The sequence below is a fragment of the Diuraphis noxia genome, unplaced genomic scaffold (genome assembly GCF_037042655.1).
Source record: "Diuraphis noxia isolate RWA-SAM2 unplaced genomic scaffold, SU_Dnox_SAM2 contig0003, whole genome shotgun sequence".
NCBI classification, from domain to species: Eukaryota; Metazoa; Arthropoda; class Insecta; order Hemiptera; family Aphididae; genus Diuraphis; species Diuraphis noxia.
The window spans coordinates 42608370-42630261 of NW_028301713.1; the positions used below are offsets into that span (position 1 = coordinate 42608370).

Consider the following 21892-nt stretch of genomic DNA (forward strand, 5'->3'; position numbering starts at 1 on the left):
TAAGCTCATTACAGTGACAACACAAATCGTTGTTTTAGTGTTAGGTCTTATATTTTTTTATTATATTAACAACACATTTGTATATATAAATATATATAGCCATTAGGTACACAAATTATAAAGATGACGTTACACTTGTCTTGCATTGTCTCCGTTTTATAAACACATAGGTAAATTTTACGTACCGAGTAATCTATTTAACTTTTCCGTTTAATATTAGATAGAATCGACTTATATTGTTCAATTACCGACTTTTCAAAATGTCTAAATTGTAAATTGTTTGTTCGTTTTAGAATGTTAATGAAAAACCTCCTATTTCAAAAATTGATGATGGGGTCAATTATCAATAATATTAAACCAAGTTAAATTAATTATTCAAAATATATAATTCACTATATTATGCGTCTATAAGTTGGAAACAACGCATATACATAGCTGTAACGTTAAAATCTAACTCCGACTATATTAGGGAAAAAATAATTTCAATAAGTGCAGAGATCACGTGTTTGTAGATAGCAAGTATTTGCGTTAATGTTTACTGTCTATTGACCATTGAGTGTTTGAGCACTGAAGTACTGAGTAGTGTGGGTCTGAGATATTGAGAAGTGAGTACAGACTTCGCTGATTACTCATAGTCTCATAGGTAATATGAGAAGTTCTTAATAATACATTTTCTATGACTTAGACGAGATCTGGGGGAAAACTGAAAATTTGAACACTTGAACAGGCGTCTCAGCGTCTGCGTTGTTGCGTAGCGAATGTCGAACGCCGAACGCCGAAGCCGAATAGTGGCGAATACTAGCGAATTAAGCCGAACTTTAATAGTTTAATAGCATTAGTACTCGCATAGCCTGTGACATGGGGACGAAAGACACGTCAACCATGGAACGGCAGACGTAGGGAAAATATCGTCCGTCCGGTCGGGTGACACTGTTTTTCACGCGAACTCTGCGTCAGAGTCTACGTCAGCCGGCAAGAGAGATTGAGAGAGGTTCACGATTGTGGTTAAAGGTTAATATTTAATCATGTACAAGTATCATGTGTCGTCCGGTGGATTCAAATAACCGGAAACGACGGCGGCGACGATCGTAGTCGGACGGCGTTTGTCTATCGTCGTGTAGTAAAAGTGGTGAGGAGGAGAGGAGGAAACGGGAGGTCCAAAGTCTACCGGGGACAAGATTCGAAACCGATAAGCTCGTAACGCACGTCATCTCGTAAGCGATAAGCAGCCGTAACTCGTAAGTACCGGCAAACCCTTAAACCCGATATAATAGGTAATAATAATATCACTGAGCGCGGAACACGATAATAAATAATATTATTTGTTGTCTATTGATCGTGACATCGTGTCGCAGGTAAAGTCCGCTGGGTCTTGGCTCCGGGACTAGCGAAAGAGTAGGTCGGAATTCTGAGGGGAGAACGGCAGGTTCAGCGACGATTAATAAACGAGTGGGTCACCTAGCAGTCGGCGGTGTTAGTTTTTTACATTCTTACTTTGAACGTGGGCTCTTACGTCTGGATGACGATGACGATTATTTATTCTATATCGAAAGTAGCCGACCGGCTGCTGTCGTCAGCTGTTACGCCGTGATCGTGTTTTCAGTCGAACACTGCACTTGGCACTTAATAAGTAACGTCAATGTCGATTACGATAGTACAACGGCTATGACGATGGTTTGCAACATGATTTTAATGATAACGATAATATTACGCTGTGGCACGAACGCGTCGAGTGTACAACTTACTACTGTCGACGGCTAAACAAATATTATGAATAGTGAAAGTTGCATACGCACACGCACGCACCGAATACGGATTATGGGGTCGTGTAAGCCGGCAGTTCAGTTGTGTGTTGTGTTGTCGCTTCACGCTTGTTATTGTTGTTTTTAAAAATATTATGAGTTATGACATACTGCGTTATCAGAACAGTTTTCTGTTGATAACAACAAGGTTATTATTTTTGTTATGATGGTGTGTGGCCGGGCCGCCGGGGTTCTGGAGTACGAAAATGCGACGGACCGCCCGCTGAGAGTGCATCGTTGACCGTTGTAAAGTTATCACTTATCAGCTGCTGTTGCTCAATAATTGCTGGGAGCCGGTCTACTCGGTGTATAATATACTTAATATGGACTCCCGATCAACGGACAATGATTGCCATTCGCCGACGGCTCGCATCGTATTTTTAATATAACTTAATAACTTATGTAATATAATATTTTTATTGAATTATTATACTAAAGACAGTCACAAAATTTTCACGTTCTCATTTTTAACTCTTTGATAAATTTAACTTTAAACCTAATCGCGTTGAATGATGAACTGCTATGACAACTATAGTCCATAGGGTTTAATTGAAATAACGGGCGAGCTAATTCCTTAAAAGACTGCTTTCCTCGCTTGCATATTTGACCGGCGATTCGTCTCGTAAAATTTAATTACAAACACCGACCTTTCAGAAAATATCTATACTTTATTGCAATGTATACATTTTGGGGTAGTGATAACTGATAAGATAAACAAAGTTTCATGTCACACCACCATATAAGATTACGTAAATCAATATGTTTTACTCTTATCGAATAGTTCAATATTTATCATAACGCTATTTGATGGTATGGAGGACCTAACTTATAGATACTATAGCAGCGTCAGAATAAAAAGTCGCATTCCTTATAAGTGCATGTAAAATATTCAAATATCCACTAATCGAAAACTTACAACAATTATACGGTACGAGTTTACGACCAATTCTTATTATCACTTTTTAAATTTCTCATGACAGTTATTTCATTTCGATAATTCTGATTTTCTTGTACATAAACATAATATATATTATAAATTGCAAATAAAATGTACACATTTATGTTAGTATACATATATTATGTAAATATATAATCATATATCTAGCTTAAGTGATGCAATTTTAAGTTTAAATATTTAATAAATTGTAGCTAAAATATACGCCAAACAAAATAAAACGAAAGTTTCTTATTGTATTTCATAACTATTAATTATTATACAAATAATATTCATATACGTGTTTGAGACCGGAGAGGGCAGAAGAGAGGCTGGTTACGCGCCTTTAAATATACTATATTGTATATATATATATATATATATATAAATTTTGATATGCAATATTATGTAGTATAGTATTACGTAATTTCAAGAACATAATATATTATTTATATATTATATCCTTTACATAAATTTAGTTGTTAAATATATTAGGTATATTTATAGTACCTAGTGTTATATATAAATTACATAATGTGATTAGCTATCTAGTCTATGTATAAATGCTAATCTAGTTTAAATAATTGAAGATAAATGTGGCATACATATTATAAAAACACACTCATTGGTACTTGTGCCGTGTCCAGTGTGGCATTCTGATTTTGTTTTTTTAGGGGAAATAAAATATTTTTGTTTTTCGTTATGAATGATTAATGACCAAAAAGTAAACTTCATAAAAATTAATTCTTATTCAAAATTTCGAGGGCAAGGTGGGTGCTACCCCATTTAATACGTCACTGGCCGTGTTTGTATTTATATTATATTATAATATTGTGGACTGTGGTTCATATTATATTTAGTTTGGCTTAATTTTCCCATGGCTTTTTTTTCTGAGGATTATTTTTCCCGTGCCATTTTTCCCTGGATTTTTTTTCTTGGCTTTTTTTCTGACTACCGCCACTAGTGTTACGGCACCTGCAGCGAGATAATTTTTCAAAATAAATTTTAAAATCGTAATGTAATATTTATGTTACTTATTATTATGTTATATCCAAGTTTTTTCTTAACAACCAAAAATGTTTTAGAAAAACAGTTGGGGTTAGATTTTAAATTAATGAATAGAAGGTAAATTTATATTATTCTTGTAAGTTGAATTATGTTTATAAAGCTGTTGATACATCTACTTATTTGTAGATTTTTGATTTAATATTTTTAAATTTTTTATAGAATTTAATTATTTAAAGCATAATTTTGGTACCTATCTGTAAGAAATATTTAGACTTAAAACATTCATTTTGTATTTCTCGAGTTATAAAAATAAAATAGCGATTATTTTATTTGAAGCATTTCAATTTGCATATTTAACCTTTTATTTTGACTTTATAATTAGCACCTCCTATGTATGGTTTCTAATATATCTATAGTATAAGTTAGAGTAAACAATTTTAACGATTGTCCGGCTATCTAACGCTCCATGGTTTATAATAAGAACAAACTAATTATTTGGCTATTTTATCTTTATGGATTTTATCTTAATATAATATGTGTATTTGATTATTAGAATTTGTTTTAGATTGAAATTTGTTATAGATGTGTACCTATATTTTAAATGTGTGTATAACATCATATGAAAAACCGAAAAATATGCTTATACATAAAACAGAAAATAAATGTTGGTTAGCTCTTGTAAACACTTATTACATGTCATTTATACAAAAGAAAAGTTATTGTGTGTATAGGAAATATTGAACGATAGGAATAAAGAGATTATATAGTATTTTGATTGCTTGTCAATTTATTTTAGATTTTACGTGATGTTAGAGTAGGGACTATGTATTATTTATATTAGTTTTCCCATACCGTTTCTTTTCTTTTCTTCGAAGATATGACTACTGATATGTTAGGTTATCATAGTTTATAAAAGCACAAAAATTCTCTATTGTTTAGTCCTAAATATAATGAACATATAATATTTTTATTGTATATTGTACTGTAGTTGAATAATTTTTTGAATTGTTCGGTTTGTAATTTTTGGAGCGTAATTTAGGGGGGATTGACTCCCTAGAGCCTTTGTATATATCTATATGTTTAGTTATTAATTTGTGACTTGAGGGGTTATGTGCTGATATCACGATAAAATATATTCATATAGAATTCTCTAATACCTATAGGCTATAATTAATATAAAAAAAATGTATAAATAGGTAAGAAATGTTAATTTAAAGACTCCTGTGGTTCGGCTAATAATTGAACTTCTTGTATTAAAACTTTTTTACTTTATCTAAATCACAATAAAAGTTAATACTTAGGTAGTGTATACAAATACAAAATATAGTATTTTATGATTCTAGAACCTTTAAATTCAATTAATCAAATTATAATTTAATGGTATTGGAAAGCTTATAAATAAATTTACTTATTGAGATGAATTAATTACATTAAAAACAAAAATAACTTTATACTTAATGGCTATATAAGTTATATTAATTTTAATTACTAATACACGTTGTGATATAATTAATATTTTATATAAATTGATTATTTATTCAACTATGCATAAGTATTATTTGTTGTATATTATGTAGCCATATAGGACTATAGGAGGCTAACGTGAAAGAGAAAGTAAATAATAGATACCTACTCTTTCCATTCGCGCTATACCTATAGTTTATTTAGTATTGATACCTGTGTCGTATTAATTGAAAAACTTTATACCTATTCATTACCTTAAATGAAGACAAATTATTTATATTACATTTATTTAACTTTGTTGGTACTTAAGTAAAAAGTGGTCCAAGCGTTCAGTTATGAGAAATATAGTTTATTTATAGAATATATCGGTAAATTGTATTGATTTTAAATTTAAATTATCATACTTAAGTGTAAACACTGCAATATTTTCTTAATCTCGTACTTTAAGCCTATACCATTAAAAAAATAATTTTATGTATTGATAATATTCTTAATATATCTTACATGTGTGCCTATCTACTATATATTTTTATAGAAATGTGGTTAATGATTTAAAATTGTAGTTTATTCAAAAAATATTTTTTAGTAATTAATGCGCATAATTTGTTATTTAAGTGGTTCAAGCAAATGATTTATATATTTTATGTTATATTGGTTTAATATATTATGGCGATAAATAATATTCTAAAATTACTGATTATGATAATTTTAATGATAGTAAAGAATGTGTTTAAGATACAAAAAACAGAATATACGCATTTTATGAATATTAAAAGTGTATCAAAGTATACAAAAGCATGTTTAAACTTAAATTTAAAAGACAATATTGTTTTAATTCAATGTATGTGTTAATATTTTACTAATCTATAGAAATTAAAATTTTCAACATTAGGTTAATGTTATAGACTTTAGTAGCGTAAACACATTATTATACAAGGTTACTGCGTAAGTAGGTATCATTTAATTTTGTTGGATACAAATTTAGTTTTGGTTGTAAATCAATGGGCACTTATCAAAAACCACTCATTTGAAATATGCTCACAGTATAAACTATTATAAGAAATTATGAAAAAAAAAAATATAGTTGTATAAGATCCTGTGGCCGCCTTTATTACCTAAAAAAGGGCTTAACGAAAAAGTTTTGATTTATATACTGTTATCCATTGCCATGTTTTTAAATTAAATGATTTAATTTAATATCTCAATAGTAATATTGTCTATTGTATGTTCGTTATATATTTTAAATGTGACATATAATTGTGGAATATCTTGATATCTTGTATTGGTATTTGGTGTATATGATTTAAAATTTCAATATTTATACAATTATAATGCAAATTATTGAAACATTGAAGCTAACTTAAATGTTATTTAATTCTTTTGGAGAAACTAGCACAATATAATTAATTCAAAAGTTATGAACTTAATTTATTTTTTTCAAATTTTAGTATAGGCATTATATAAAAAAATAAAAAATAAACATATGTTATCAGTACACCATTTTTAAATCATCCTATTCTAATTATGATAATAATATATTTGTCTAACATAATAAATTCATAGTTTTACAAATAACACTGTGCTGTCAGTTGTTACTGTAGAATCACTAGAATCTGATGTCATTTTACAATATCCTCTATAAACTTTCTTCATAAATTATTCGGTATTTGTTATGCGAGTACGAGATCGCATATAATATATCATCGCTACAGCAGTTGTGGAGATAAAATTCGTTTAGTTTTATATTATAAATGCCTGTAATCCTATATAATATTCATAATATTAATTTTCTCGATTTCCAACGATCACAATTTCACTAGTTTTCCCGGAAAATTAATTTCTCCAACTCACGTTCATGTGCGAGTACATGCAGTGTACCTGTATACATTATAATGATGTACAACAGGTAACTACAATAATAATAATATGTTTGATATATTTTATCATTGTGCTTATACAGTTTCACGTGTTAGTTCGCGATTTGACTGGCAGAGCGTATCGCCCGGGGGCACTACGCCCAGCCACGTTGTACCTTCCGCGTTGTACAGTCGTCACGTACATGGCGCGTATAGCAACACAGGCCCTGGTTATGGTAGGGGTTCTGCCGCCGTCCCGCCAACACGCAGTTTAAATACATTCAGGCCATCCCCGGTGCACGTCAATTCATATCAGTACGTTGGAACTACGCTCTCAACATGTGTGGTGAGTACCTATATATACTTATATTATATATTGTCGTTATGCACTTGTCCGTGATATTATTTTGAATTTTACATGCATTGGAGGAAATTTTTTATGTATTTGTATCTGTCAATTTCACACCCATATAATATTATAATATAAAATATATTTAACCAGTTTTTATTCAGTATATAGTTCGTTTAATAAAAATATTACTCAATAGTGTTTAATAATACATAATTCACACTTTTGATTAGGAATTCGCCGAATTATTTTCTATTTTTGATATACCGTTGGGGCTAAAATAAACAGTGATCTGGTAATTAGTCTCAAATGTATCACTAATCAATATTTTTAAGCAATAATGTTCAAATTTACTGTAATGATAATTTAGAAACTAAAAAAAGTATATTAATAACCCTGTGGTATATAGACATGTAATCTAGAATAAACTATTAAGAATTGTTTTTTACATTTTTTTTAAATAGATTTTGATGACCTTAAGTTATATTTTTTTGTTGTTTGATATTTAAAATTGCTTTAATGAATTTAATTACTTAATTTTTCTAAATTTTTGCATTGAATAACTCTGTGTGTTAACTACCTATCTTACCTATCTTGTAATCTATTTGTAGATACATATGTATATATCTAATTAATTATAAGGAAATGTTTTAATGTTTAAAGAATAATTTCAATTTTCTATGTACTTAGTTTTTAATGAGGGTTAAAGTAATAATTTGTTCTTAAATGAAGGGCGTCTACAATATATTATGCAATTGTGTTATGTATGTATATTAGGTTCCTTTCTCTGTTATACTAAAAATAAATTGTTTCCCGGGTGCAATGTGGTGCATTTACCGTAGGAGATATTATATTCGTTAAAAAAAAAATAATAAGATTAATGTTAGGTCGATGGATCATAAAGAAGTGGTGTGTATGAACCGGTTGTTTTACCATTCACTTTCATTGGTTGTTACAACATAAGAGGTTATAATATACTTCATACTTGGATCATATCCAAAATGGTAATTTGTTTATAGACAACTTTTTGATTTTTAACGTAACCGATAAATATATTTTTAATTAATTTCATGGAAATTTCATTTTAATATATGAGTATTGAGTATTGTATAATTTTTTATCAAATAGAATTTAACATAATTATATGACCACTTATCATTTTTAAACTAAATGTCATTAAATAAAAACAAGTATATAAAATTATTTTCAAAGTTTTATGCTTTAGAGTTTAGATTATGATTTAACGACTTCTATTATTATTATTCAAACGTTTTAGATGAATGCACACCTATGGTTGAAATCCGCACTGTTTGCACCTATAAACCTGTATTATTACGTACTTTATAATTACAATGCTTCTTAACAGATATTAATATATTTTTATTTGTAAAAAGCAGTTAAATTGAAATTAGTAAAATGTATATTTAAAACCAATACGCTGCCAGATTAATTTATTTTTCCTATTTGCAATTTAAAATTAATGTTGTATTGTTTTTTAGACTTTCAAGTATTGTAAGTAAAAAATAGTTATATGTTTAATGAAATAAATTTGTACTGTACAAAATAAATAATAATAATACTGTAAGTTGAAGGATCTTGGTAAAAAAATAAATCTTTTTCTTTTTTGATAGTTATAAATTGTAGTATTACAATTAGGGACTTAACATAAAATTGTATTTATACATAAATACAATTATAAATTTATAACAGTCTGATTTACTATAATTATTAATCTAAAATTATAATCACGCTGGAATTATACTTGGAGAAGGCTTTAAATTTATTTTTATTTTTAGATTTAATATATTTGAAAGTTATTTATAATAAACAAGAATATTGATATTAATATATTCATTATGCATAATAACCAACGTATGAAAGACTTACCAGAAACGCCCTTTTAATTTTTCAAATTCAAATTAAATGATTTCCGTAATTATGTTAACTCTTTTATGTTTTAGTACTTAGTCTATTATAATTCAGGGGCGTTTCGTCTAGGTTAGATTATATTGTTATAATACATAGCAGCAATAGCCAATAGGTTTAGGTATCGATCGATTAGTTAGTCAATAGATTTTATTGTTGATCTCACCATGGGTGTCCATCTGATGATTGTAGAACGCAGTATTTTTACTAGGTACTATGAGAATTGAGAAAAAATAGACAAATTGGAAAACAATAAAGGAATTGATTGTTTTAAATTTTAATTCACAATTTTTAAATTAAATGAAATAAATTCATAAGTTTTCTAGTTTTATTACAAAACATAGGTGATTTATTTTACTACCCATATATAACCCCTCACAAAGTTTTATTTTACAAATATTATTATATGTATTGTTAAAATATAATATGTATTGCAGTCGATATACTTATTTATATCTACACTATAGGTACATAATTAATGATCAATTTTATAACTTATTTTATAATTTATTGAATATTTTAAATATTGAAATTAATAATACATTGAATAGCTATTGTTTTTATTAATAATATTTCATGGATACTCAGTAACTTACTGTACACTGATGTTTCAATAATTAAGTATTGATAAGCATGTTTTTTGTTTTATTTTAGGAATTTTTGCTTATCTTAATCACTTAACACCGAAATCTAGGGAAGAGATTATTACCCTTCTAGTAAATGGTTTAAAGCGATTAGAATATAGAGGCTATGATTCAGCTGGTAAGTAAAAATGTTTCCGTAAAATCTAATTATAATATCGTTTTACTGTGATATAATAAAATTATTAAATTTATTTTGTATAATTATTGTTTTAATATTTATTTTAATGTTATGAGTTATACAATTATATACAAAAAACTTAAGTAGTAGGAAACTAGTAACCATTTAATGCGATTGCTTTATAGACAGTGGCATGCCCAGACATTTCCAATGGGAAGATGTTATAAATAATAACAAATTTTACAATAACTTTTTGCTATTAACCAATTAAAAGTGTTAAGTAATAACTATAAAACAGCTCTTATAACTAATAAGTTGTTTTCTGTAGGTTGGCAAAGAAAGATACTATGGGAGGATATAATCCCTAACACCCCCTCCCCCCATGAGCACGACACTGTTTACAAATGTATACTACTTTTTTTAAACATAATGAGTAATACATTATAACCACCTACAGTAATAATCAAGTTCCAAAAAATAACAAACATAAAATGTAATTTAAGAAATGCAAATATATTGTAATATGCCTATACGAATTGATGCTTATGATATTGAAAGTTGATGCATAAACATTAAAATAATAATAAATAAATAATTTAAGACATGATTACAATCTAGACTACGCATAATATTATGTAAGTTTTTATTAAATGAATTGCTTATGAGTTATGAGTTTATGACTAATGATGAAAGACGTAACAAACGGTTACTTTTATATATACACTATATTAAGTAAACCGTATATAATTAGGATTTTGGAGGTGAAAACTATTGTTTATTCATATACATTGTGGCTTGTGGGTATTAGGTACCAAATTTTCTTAAGCTAAACGTCAACTTTATATTGTCATATTGAAACATAATATTATGTATTACATCGTCAATTTTTCAAAAATCACATCAAGATTATATTTTATACCTACCTACCTAGATAGTTTTAAGTAAAATTTTAATGGATTTTTGTTTTTTTTAAATGAAAAATTTTACCAAAACCGATTAAATTTATAAGTTTGCGACAGCATAATATTGTGTTTATTACCTACCTACCTATTTATCTGAATACTTTATTTTCTACATATTGTTACATCGTAGATAACGTTGATTACAAAAATGTAGGTTTTGAAGTTTCATATTTGAATAAGGTATTTTTTAAATCAATTTATTTATAATGTATGTATATTGTATATTATTTTTATTTCATGATTATTTACAACCTGCGCATCAAGGCGCTATAAGCAAATACGATAATTTCTTTAATATGATACACAATAAAGAACAATGATAAAATAATATAATGTTCATTAAAATCCATTATTTTCTTAAATAATAAAAACATAAATAATAACTAAATTATTGTATATCTACAATAAAGATTGAGACTCCCAAAAATCAACATGTTTACAATTTTTTTATTTTTATTTAATGATTTAATTGAAAGCTTTATTGTTTTGAATATTTATACTTCTTATAAGTATTTATTGTTGTGTTCTTAATAGATATCTATGTAATAGTACTAAGTGCCCTAGTATTTTTCTACCTATATATTTCTCCTACTTAATTTCTCTTACTCAATTGTTTTAATAATAGGTATTTACGTTTTTATCGTATTAATTAATATAATCTACATACAACATCTACCTCAGACTGAAACAGAATTAGAAGAAACTGATATTAAAAAATATTTTAAACACATTTACTTGTTATAAAACTAAAGTAAAGCCTTCTCTTTACTTATAGAATATACTGTGTAGATATAATGTAGTTTTTAGTATAATAGTCACTATTTTCTATAACCACTAATTAACACAATGTGGATAGTTAGTTTATTATCTTTGGATTATAAGATTAATGAAAAACGTCTTCCTATAACTTAGAAACCTATAACTATAAATATTGTCTTTAAAAAAAAAGAATTCTTACTTATATAATTTGTATTATATTTAAGAAACATAATTAAACAAATGATAAAATCTTTTGTAAGATATAATATGTATTTTAAAAAGGTATTGCATTCGACGGTCCTGACGGTAAAGATATAACCATTGTGAAGAAAGAGGGGAAAGTAGTTGCCCTTGAAGATGAATTACTTTCTTGTAAGTTTATTTACTTGTTAATTGTTTTAGATTATCAATTTTGTTAAATTAATAATGTTTTTAGTGAAAGATCAGCTTGATTTTGAAGAAATTCAAAACAGTCACGTTGGAATAGCACATACACGTTGGGCTACCCACGGTGTTCCCAGTTGTGTAAATTCACATCCCCAACGTTCGGACAAAGATCAAATATTTTGTGTTGTGCATAATGGTATAGTTACAAACTATAAAGAAGTTAAAGCATTTTTGGAACGTAAGGGATATTTGTTTGAATCTGAAACTGATACTGAAGCAATTGTGAAGCTAGTGCATCATATTTACACTCAACATCCAAATTTGTTATTCAGAGAACTTGTTGAACAAGCTGTACAACAATTAGTAAGTTGATAATATACCAAAGAAATTGAATTATATGCATCATATTAATAGAATTGATTGATTTTCGTAGGAAGGCGCTTTTGCTTTGTGTTTCAAAAGCAAATTGTTTCCCGATGAATGCGTAGCAACTCGAAGAGGAAGTCCACTTCTTGTTGGGATTAAGTCGGACACAAGGCTAGCTACCGATCATATTCCAATTCTTTACAGCAAAGGTATTAATAAACGTTGCAATATTTTTTATTTAATCGATTAGAATAAGTTTTTTTAGTTATATTGGCACATTGGTTGTATTTTTGTTTTTGTTCCGTTTGTGTGTGACCTGTGAAGATTCGATGATAGACGGAGAGTCTCTTTCATTAACAGGTACAAACCATTAAACAAATCCGTATGTCTTTAACGATCGGAAGTTAATTAATGGGCTTTAGCGTTCAAAACAACCTAGAAATTACTAGTGTTAGCTTATTATGGTGGTGGTACTAATCACGATATTATATAATCTCTAAGTGACTAAATGCATCACTCCTGGAAACATTTGCGCAGCAACCTTAGAAATAAGTATGAATGAATTATTAACATAATAACATTTATGTTTGTTTTCATAAATATAATTTATCAAATATCATACTTCCAAAATAAAACCGTAATAATAATTAATAGCTCATGTTATTATGTTATTTTTTGACTTTGGATAAACGTATTATATATGTAATATGTAACTACGTCTAATACTACACATAAAACATTTACTTGTACCTATGTTTACAATCGCGAGTCATTTATAAGTTTATAACTGTAGGCTTGTAGTAATAGGCTGACAACACATTATAGGTACATTTTATAAAATTTTCTTAAATAATTGTAATAACAGTTTTATGCAAATAAGATAAAACAATAGTTTAATGAATAAATTTGTTTGGAAACAATTGTTGGACGATACTGGTATTTTTCATTTTCATTATTTTTGTCAATACGAGAAACCATTTTTTTTATGTAACTGCCAACTGGTGACGCGACCAGTATAATAAATTATAATACCTATAACATAGGTGTTACCGTATCAACAAACAGTATAGCTAGGTCAACTATAACGACAACAAATCAATTATTGAGATATATTAGAAACGAGTATATATCTTGCATACAATATTTTATACGTCATTTATTATATAGAGGTTATTTCTCAGTAGTTATACTAAATTTATTTAGTTTGAAGTTTGAACTGATTAAAATTAGAGTAAACTCAAGTTCACATTCCAACACTTTAGTACGTAATTTTTAAAATTGGTTTACCGTAGTGTATACATTATAATATATTCATATTTCATCGTAAAAACTGGATTCTGAAAAATATTAGTTAATGTGCATAGATGACGTAATCTCTAATTGACTATGATAAATTACTGCGAATGACATACTGTCATACTGATGTCAAGTATTATGAAGTTTTGATTAGATGTACACATTTATCTAGTCAAATAATTAATTGGAAATAGTATAATTAATAATTATAGGCTTGTTTGTAATGAAAAAACTATGAATAATAAAAATAAATCAATAAAATGTACATTGTATTATCATTTGAATAAATAACTGTTGCTCTTATCATTTATGCATTTTTATAAACCTAAATTAATAATTACTAAAATAAAAGGACTTATTTAGTAAATAGTAAACGAATTTTTACTAAATTTCTCAATGATAAAATATAATACATTGGTTTATGGGACTTTTTACATCACAGAGATAAGAATTAATTTTAATTTGTCTCGTTGAAAATCTTTGTAATTAATCCAAATATTATAATTTGAATAGAAACATTGGATTATTGATTTAAACTAATTTAATCCTATTAGTTTTTAATAGTTTAATAAACAATAATATTATTATAAGAGAACGTCATATATTTATTGATAATTTGAGTTTATATCTGTGTATATATATTATATTACTATGTGATTTTAAATGTGATTAAAACATCCTTAATAAAAATTCCAATGGGGATCATCCACCAATTGCCCCTTCCTTGCTACATCACTGGTCTTATGTGTTATGTCTACTAATTTCACACATTAAAGTACAATTTAATGTGGCGTTCTCTTAATATTTGTTCTGTTAATAATTTAGAAATTTTTTTATTATATTTTAATAATGTAAATATATATTTATATACATAGTAGACTATGAGAGGCTCCAATGGCCTTTCTTGTCAACTCAATATGCTGCGAGGAATAGGGTGCATGTAGTCGTCATTTGTTTCGAAAATGTATTAATTTAATATATGAATTTGTGAAATAATTTAGAGCACCGTTATATCCGTGGTGATAAAATGTCTATTCCCATTCCATTGCCTCGCCAAGAAAGCACGTCCGAATTCCATGCATTAGGAGACAAAGAAGAAGTCGAGTACTTTTTTGCGTCTGATGCTAGTGCTATTATCGAACATACAAATCAAGTTTTATATTTAGAGGTTTGTGTTAAATTGTTATAAGTTTATAGCTGTTTATGAAAGTGGTGGTTGGTGGGTTATTAATTGTGTTCTTTGCATTAGGACGATGACGTTGCTGCAGTAAGAGAGGGACGGTTAACTATTCACAGGATGCGTATGTCTACAGCTGATCCGCATGCTAGAGAAATCACTACGCTCAAGATGGAAATTCAGCAGATCATGAAGGGCAACTTTAGTTCGTTCATGCAGAAAGAAATATTCGAACAGCCGGAATCCGTGGTGACAACAATGCGAGGCAGAGTAAATTTTGAAAACCAGACAGTTGTACTCGGCGGCATTAAAGTAATTAATGATATATAATTTGAATACCTACATTTAAATAATATTAGAATACCATTAGAGACAAGTGGTGACCAACATTTTTTTATGAGGTCTAAAAAAAAATTTCTTGGCGATTCAAAAATTTTAAATTTTATCCTTAAAACTTGTTAATATAATTAAATTTATATTGATGTTTAACTTAGTTTTGTGAAAAATAAGAAATATTATTATATTTTTTTAAATCAATGAATGATGATAACGCTGATAATGTCTGATTCACAACGTATGTAATAATTGACAAGGAAAATATTAGTTTATATTTTTTATTTTACACGGGTAAACTTTTTTTACATTTTTTTTTTCATACTTTCGTAGACTTAAATGATCGATAACTGTAATTCTACACCCTTGATACAGTCTATAGTACACATGAAGATAATCGGTTTTATTTTTTAATGAAAGTTAATCACCCACCATGCAGTTTTGATTGTGATATCTAAAAAACAACAAATTTTGAATTGATTTTTATTAACCATGATGTTCTATTTTTAGGATTACATTCCAGAAATTAAAAGATGTCGTCGACTAATGATGATAGGCTGTGGCACAAGTTTTCACAGTGCTTTAGCAACACGTCAGCTCATGGAAGAGCTCACCGAATTACCAGTTATGGTCGAATTGGCTTCAGATTTTTTGGATCGAAATACTCCAGTGTTTAGAGACGACGTTTGTTTTTTTTTATCACAATCTGGTAAGTTTTTAAGAAGTTTTTATTTCGTAGAATTTTTCGCGTTAAATGTTTAGTACGATATACTAGCGTTTAATGTCCGCATTTATTTCAGGGGAGACTGCCGATTCTCTTTTGGCTTTGAGATATTGTAAACAGCGAGGAGCTTTAATTGTCGGTGTCACAAACACTGTGGGTAGCTCTATCAGTCGTGAATCGCATTGTGGTATTCACATAAACGCAGGACCGGAAATCGGTGTTGCTTCTACTAAAGCTTACACATCGCAATTTATTTCACTCGTGATGTTTGGCTTGATCATGTCCGAAGACAGAATATCAATGCAACCCAGAAGAGCTGAGGTAATGTTAAGAAACTTATTTAAATACTTTTATATTATTGTTATATGGTATAGTTATAGTTTTACTACCAAGTACTGAGTACTCATTTAAATTTAAATAAGTTATTTTTTAATTTTAATTTTAAATTTTTACACAAGATATAAGTGTCGAGAATAATTATAATGTTAAAATATCAATACTAAAAATATTATTTTGGTGATAACCGTGGTTTTAAAATTAAAAATAAAATACTAGTAATATTGTGTTATTTATTAATGTAGAACAAAATGTAAATCGTAAACTTGAAACGTTTTTACTTCAAGCTGACTATTTTGATCAAAAATATCATATCCATAATTAAAATTGTTCTCTATACCTACATATTTTAATAAAAACACCTATGTTATATTAAACATTTAATAAATCAATAATGAGCAAATGGTCTCTTAAACAGTATTTCATCATTAATTGGTAAATTTATTATGTAATTTAGCATAAGAAAATGATAATAAGCATTTATAAGCATTACCTATATCGTCTAGAAATATGCAAAATCATGTGAAATATTTTGTTATTAGAATGGTTTAGTCTTGAATACAATTTGTACTTACCTCATTTAATTAGAATTAAAAATTAAATTCATCAATGTTTAATAGATGTATAATATCATTAAATCCAAAGTCCTGCTTATATTTTTATCTTGAAGACCTAACTTTTATATTTATCTTTTACAATAGATCATCAGGGGCTTGGAGAATATAACAGAACAAATTCGCGAAGTATTGGCTGCTGACAAAAAAGTTATGAAGTTGGCTGAATCTTTATATCAGAAGAAATCATTGTTAGTCATGGGAAGAGGTTACAACTACGCAACATGTTTGGAAGGAGCTCTGGTTAGTTTTAAAGTATATTATGGTGTAACGTTTAAATAAACAACTAATACATTTTATTTTCAGAAAATAAAAGAGCTTACATACCTTCACAGTGAAGGTATTTTAGCTGGTGAGTTAAAACATGGACCATTAGCTTTAATCGACAAACAGATGCCCATAATCATGATATTGACTAGAGATCCAGTTTATAAAGTATAATTTTATACACGTGTATAATATTGATTGTTTAATTTTTTTCAATATAATTTAATTTTAGAAATGTATCAATGCTTTGCAACAAGTCACTGCTCGTGAAGGCCGTCCAATCGTTATATGTGAAAAAGACGATGTGGAAACTAAAAGCTTGGCTTGGCAAACTATTGACGTACCACACACTGTTGATTGTTTACAGGTATTAGTTGAATTTCAGTTCTATTTTCATTTAAAAAAGTGTATTATATTTGTAACTTCTTGCCAAAAAGTATTACTTTCATTGTGTAACTGTATTTCAATGTGTGATAATTTCTAATTTTTAAATTATTTTTATTATTTTATAACATTTTTGAACATGTTACCCTTGTAAGTTGTAAGTTATTTATTCTCAAGTAGCTGGCCATAATATTATATTTTCATTGTATTATTTTAAAATATATATATTGCATGACAAACTTTTGATCATTAGGAGAGATTCATTTGGACCAAACTAGATATTTAAATATAAATTATAAACTATGGAAGTGTCAAGTCAAGTGGTAATATCACTATATCACATCCATTTATATGCTTATAGCTTATATTATTATAATAGATAGGTATAATTAATGTTGTAAAATCTCTATAATCCAATTGACAAAATATATAGGTATTATCACAGTTGTAAACGGTTTTTCGGTATGCGTATGTCCTTCACTTCCCGCCCATTTCGTAGTTTTCCATTTCTGTTTGGTTGATATTTTTCTATGTTGTATAATATATATAGTTCTCTACTTCTTGTTGGCTATCAATACATATATATTGTATGTATATGTATTGATAGCCAACAAGAAGTAGAGAACTACGATAGAAGTGAAGTAAATAGGGTTGAGCAGGGTTGCCTATAAAAAATCTGTGATGATACCTATTTATTTTGTCATGATCCGACTATGCAATTGTCAGGGACATCCAGTAATCTGGTCTAAGCAGAAATCTACACGTTAATAAAGTTATTTTTTTCTTTTATTCTGAATATGAAAATTTTATTCTATTGGCAATACCGATAATTAATTATATTCTTTATAATTACGCAATAATGACAAAAAAAGAAGTATTCCTTGAAAACACAAATATTAACAAAAAATTTCATAAAATAATTGTAATTAAATTGTTTACGTTTTTAGTTAGTAAAAAAAAATGTATAGTGATAAAATACTAATTCATAATATACCTACTATATAGTTTAATTAAAAATAATACATAATAATTACACCTAAAAATATATGAATAAGTATTTCTAGTTGTCTAGATTTTTTGATAATCCAACAATGCTCTGGTTCTGTGTGCATTGGATTAATGAAATTGACCTGTACTTTGTTGGTATTCATATTTTTTATTCGTGATATATGTTATTTTTGTCAATAAATTTATCATATAATTTTCAAAAATAATCTAATACTGGCAATAAAATAATAACCCAATAATTTTATGAATTTATGATATTAACTCATGACTGTTCCAATAGTTCTTTTGTATAAGTTAAATATTTTTTGTGAGAATTCTAAGATTTAACCATGATTTTAGGGATTGCTGACTGTAATACCGATGCAACTGCTGTCTTATCACATTGCAGTTATGCGTGGTTGTAATGTTGATTGTCCGAGAAATTTGGCCAAATCTGTGACTGTCGAGTAACACCCATTCATTCAAATTTGTGTTTACCATATTGATAAATATATAATTTACCCCAACATTAATGAATACTACTTTTAACTTTAATTTGTAGCCTTGTAGGTATAAATAATGTATTACAAAAGTTACAATTCCCTTAAAACTACGACAATAGTTATGTCATACACAGATTAGAATGTATTAATAATGTTTTAAGTGATAAAAATGCTATAATATTAATGGTACTTCAACAAATAAATATTTTAGTATTTGCTATCAGTTTTTTTAATGAGTTTTTAAGTACTTATTATGCTTTGTTATGTAATGAATTTTGTTTAAATTCAAATTTCTCATTTTAAAATTAATTATTGTTTGTTATCTATTGTTTCATTCCTTTTAACTTATACATTTTTATATTAAGCGCCTTTATAAATGTATTACAATATATATTTTTTTAATATTTTTAATATGATTATGATTATTTTTATCAATTATTTTATTTTGTAGGTATAAAAATAAAAATAAAATACATTTATATATTTAATACATTTTTATTTTATTTATTTATCCCATTTTTTAAATATTGTATCCTTTGATAAATATATGGATATAAGATAATATATTTATTTGAATTTATACTATTTGTTTGCGATGGTTCAAACTTACATGTACATTTTAAAATGTATAGTAATTGGTTATTAGTTTTTTTAATATTAAGATACTGATAAAAGTTATAAATTAAAATGATAAATTTTACATTATTAATGTTTAATGTTAGAATTAAATATTTCTGCTGAAAGCTTCAATTTTCGAGTCGTGATGGGGATAATGCTTTAGAGAAATTATGAAGTTGTTATTAAGTATTTTTAGTTTTAGTACCTACATATTTATAAAATTATAAAATCTGATCTATTTTCTTGATTATTATGATTATTATTTTATTTTTTTTTTGGAATATTTAAAACCGTTTGAATTGACGAATTTCCCATTCCAAATCTGGTATTAAAACCGATTGAAATCTCTCCAGAAAACAAAATAAATTGCTGCAGAAAGTCGAAGGAACAAACTATAATCGTTTATAGGTATATTGCTCAATCGTATTAAAAGAAAAGAAGCTTAGGAAACAACAATTTTTCGTTTAAAATCTGTAAATTAATCGAAAATTTGTGTTTAAGTATAATTTTTGATGACTATTAAATAAATAATAATAATAATAATACAGCTGCATATCTGTTATGAATGATGTGACATAATATAATAGCACCTATCACCTATTTAAGGATATTCATCGCCTAGACGGTCTATACCGATTATTATAGGTGTGACTATTAATTGGGAATTTATCGATTCCAACAAAATTACCGGCTTTGTTAAGTCGCTTATACTTGTATTGATCAAACCGGATGCTATTCGTATTGATTCCTACGAGTATTTAAAACAAACAAAAAACCTGTGGTAAATCTTAAATATTAATTTACATATGATAATCACTCATTATTTACTCATTATTAATGTTTTTTAAAAATTTTTTTGTACACAATATTGTAAGTAATCAAAATATTAAAAAAGCGGGTAAGTGTGTGTCGCTCTGTAGTAATGTAGTTACGAGAGTCACTGTGATGGATGGTATTAAATTTGAATTCAATGACATAATATCAGACATTGTATACGAAAAACGATTCTGAGCAGAGACAGTAGTAGCAGAGGTTGTAGGCCTAGGATATTTATACTCGTTTTTATATTGCTATTATATTGATACGGTATCTGGTCAAATGAATAAATATTATTTGCATATTATCATATTTGTATTTAATAATGTGGGTACTTTAAAAGTGATTGGTATCCATTTTTAATTTAATACATTTTGTAAAAAACCTCGCACCTTTATGTACGTGGGACGTCCAGAAAGTAAAGATACAAGGCTTACCAAAAATACACAAAACCATTTTATTTAAAAAAAATTACACAGCATTAAAGGTATATCTAATTATTTTTCGAAAAATCGCCATTAAGTTCCAAACACTTTTGGTAACGTGGGATGAGTTTTTGTATGCCTGCGTCGTACTCCGTTCGCGCCACCTCATGATGTAGCCATCATGACGTGGTCGTATAATGTTTGAGGTCCTCATCGTCGGCGCTGGGAGAATGTGTATTTTTTTTATAAGCATTTAAAGTTCAAATTTTGACTAAATACGTAGAAATTTTCAAATTATCTTGGATAGAAATTCATAAAAGTTTTTCTTTTTAAATCTAAGATTTGAAAATTTATTACAGGGCTCCTAACATATTTTTAAAATAGCAGTTGAAAAGTTAAAGAAATGTATAGTCGCAATTTTTTTTCATAAGCATTCAAAGTTTGAATTTCGACAACATACGTATAAAATCACAAAAATTCGCAAATTATTTTAAGCTAGAAATTCATAAAAATTTTTCTTTTCAAATCTAAGATTTAAAAATGTTTAATGATCTATAGTAATAGTATATCCTAGACAGATAACCCGTCTTCGCTCAGAATCGTTTTTCGTATTCAATGATATAATATCATTAGATTCAAATTTAATTCCATCCATTGCAGTAACCCACCTGTAACCTACTGTACAGCAGTGCGACATCCACGATTTACCCGCTTTTTTTGATTGAGAGAACATTAAAAAAAAAAAATTTACAATAATCGAAAATTTGGTATTCCTGTGAATAGCTCAACACGAGTCAAAAATATTTAAAAGTTGTATTGTGTATATGATAAATGCTA

The 21892-nt window shown here is 27.5% G+C and overlaps 1 protein-coding gene across 2 annotated transcripts; it reads left to right on the forward strand.

The window, feature by feature from the left end:
- The first annotated feature begins 1098 nt into the window (after window positions 1–1098).
- LOC107170302 (glutamine--fructose-6-phosphate aminotransferase [isomerizing] 2-like) lies at window positions 1099–19684 on the forward strand. Of its 2 annotated transcripts, XM_089224748.1 has the most exons (15): window positions 1099–1238; window positions 7169–7410; window positions 9994–10101; window positions 12105–12194; window positions 12259–12572; window positions 12643–12784; window positions 12900–12935; window positions 14873–15039; window positions 15121–15360; window positions 15892–16090; window positions 16182–16426; window positions 17143–17298; window positions 17362–17490; window positions 17555–17689; window positions 19054–19684. In XM_089224748.1, exons 2-15 carry the CDS (start codon window positions 7404–7406, stop codon window positions 19162–19164), a joined length of 2079 nt encoding a protein of 692 aa, XP_089080874.1. In that variant the 5' UTR covers window positions 1099–1238; window positions 7169–7403; the 3' UTR covers window positions 19165–19684. The 2 variants fall into 2 exon arrangements, with proteins under 2 accessions (XP_089080874.1, XP_089080875.1); XM_089224749.1 differs by lacking the exon at window positions 12900–12935.
- Window positions 19685–21892: the final 2208 nt, after the last annotated feature.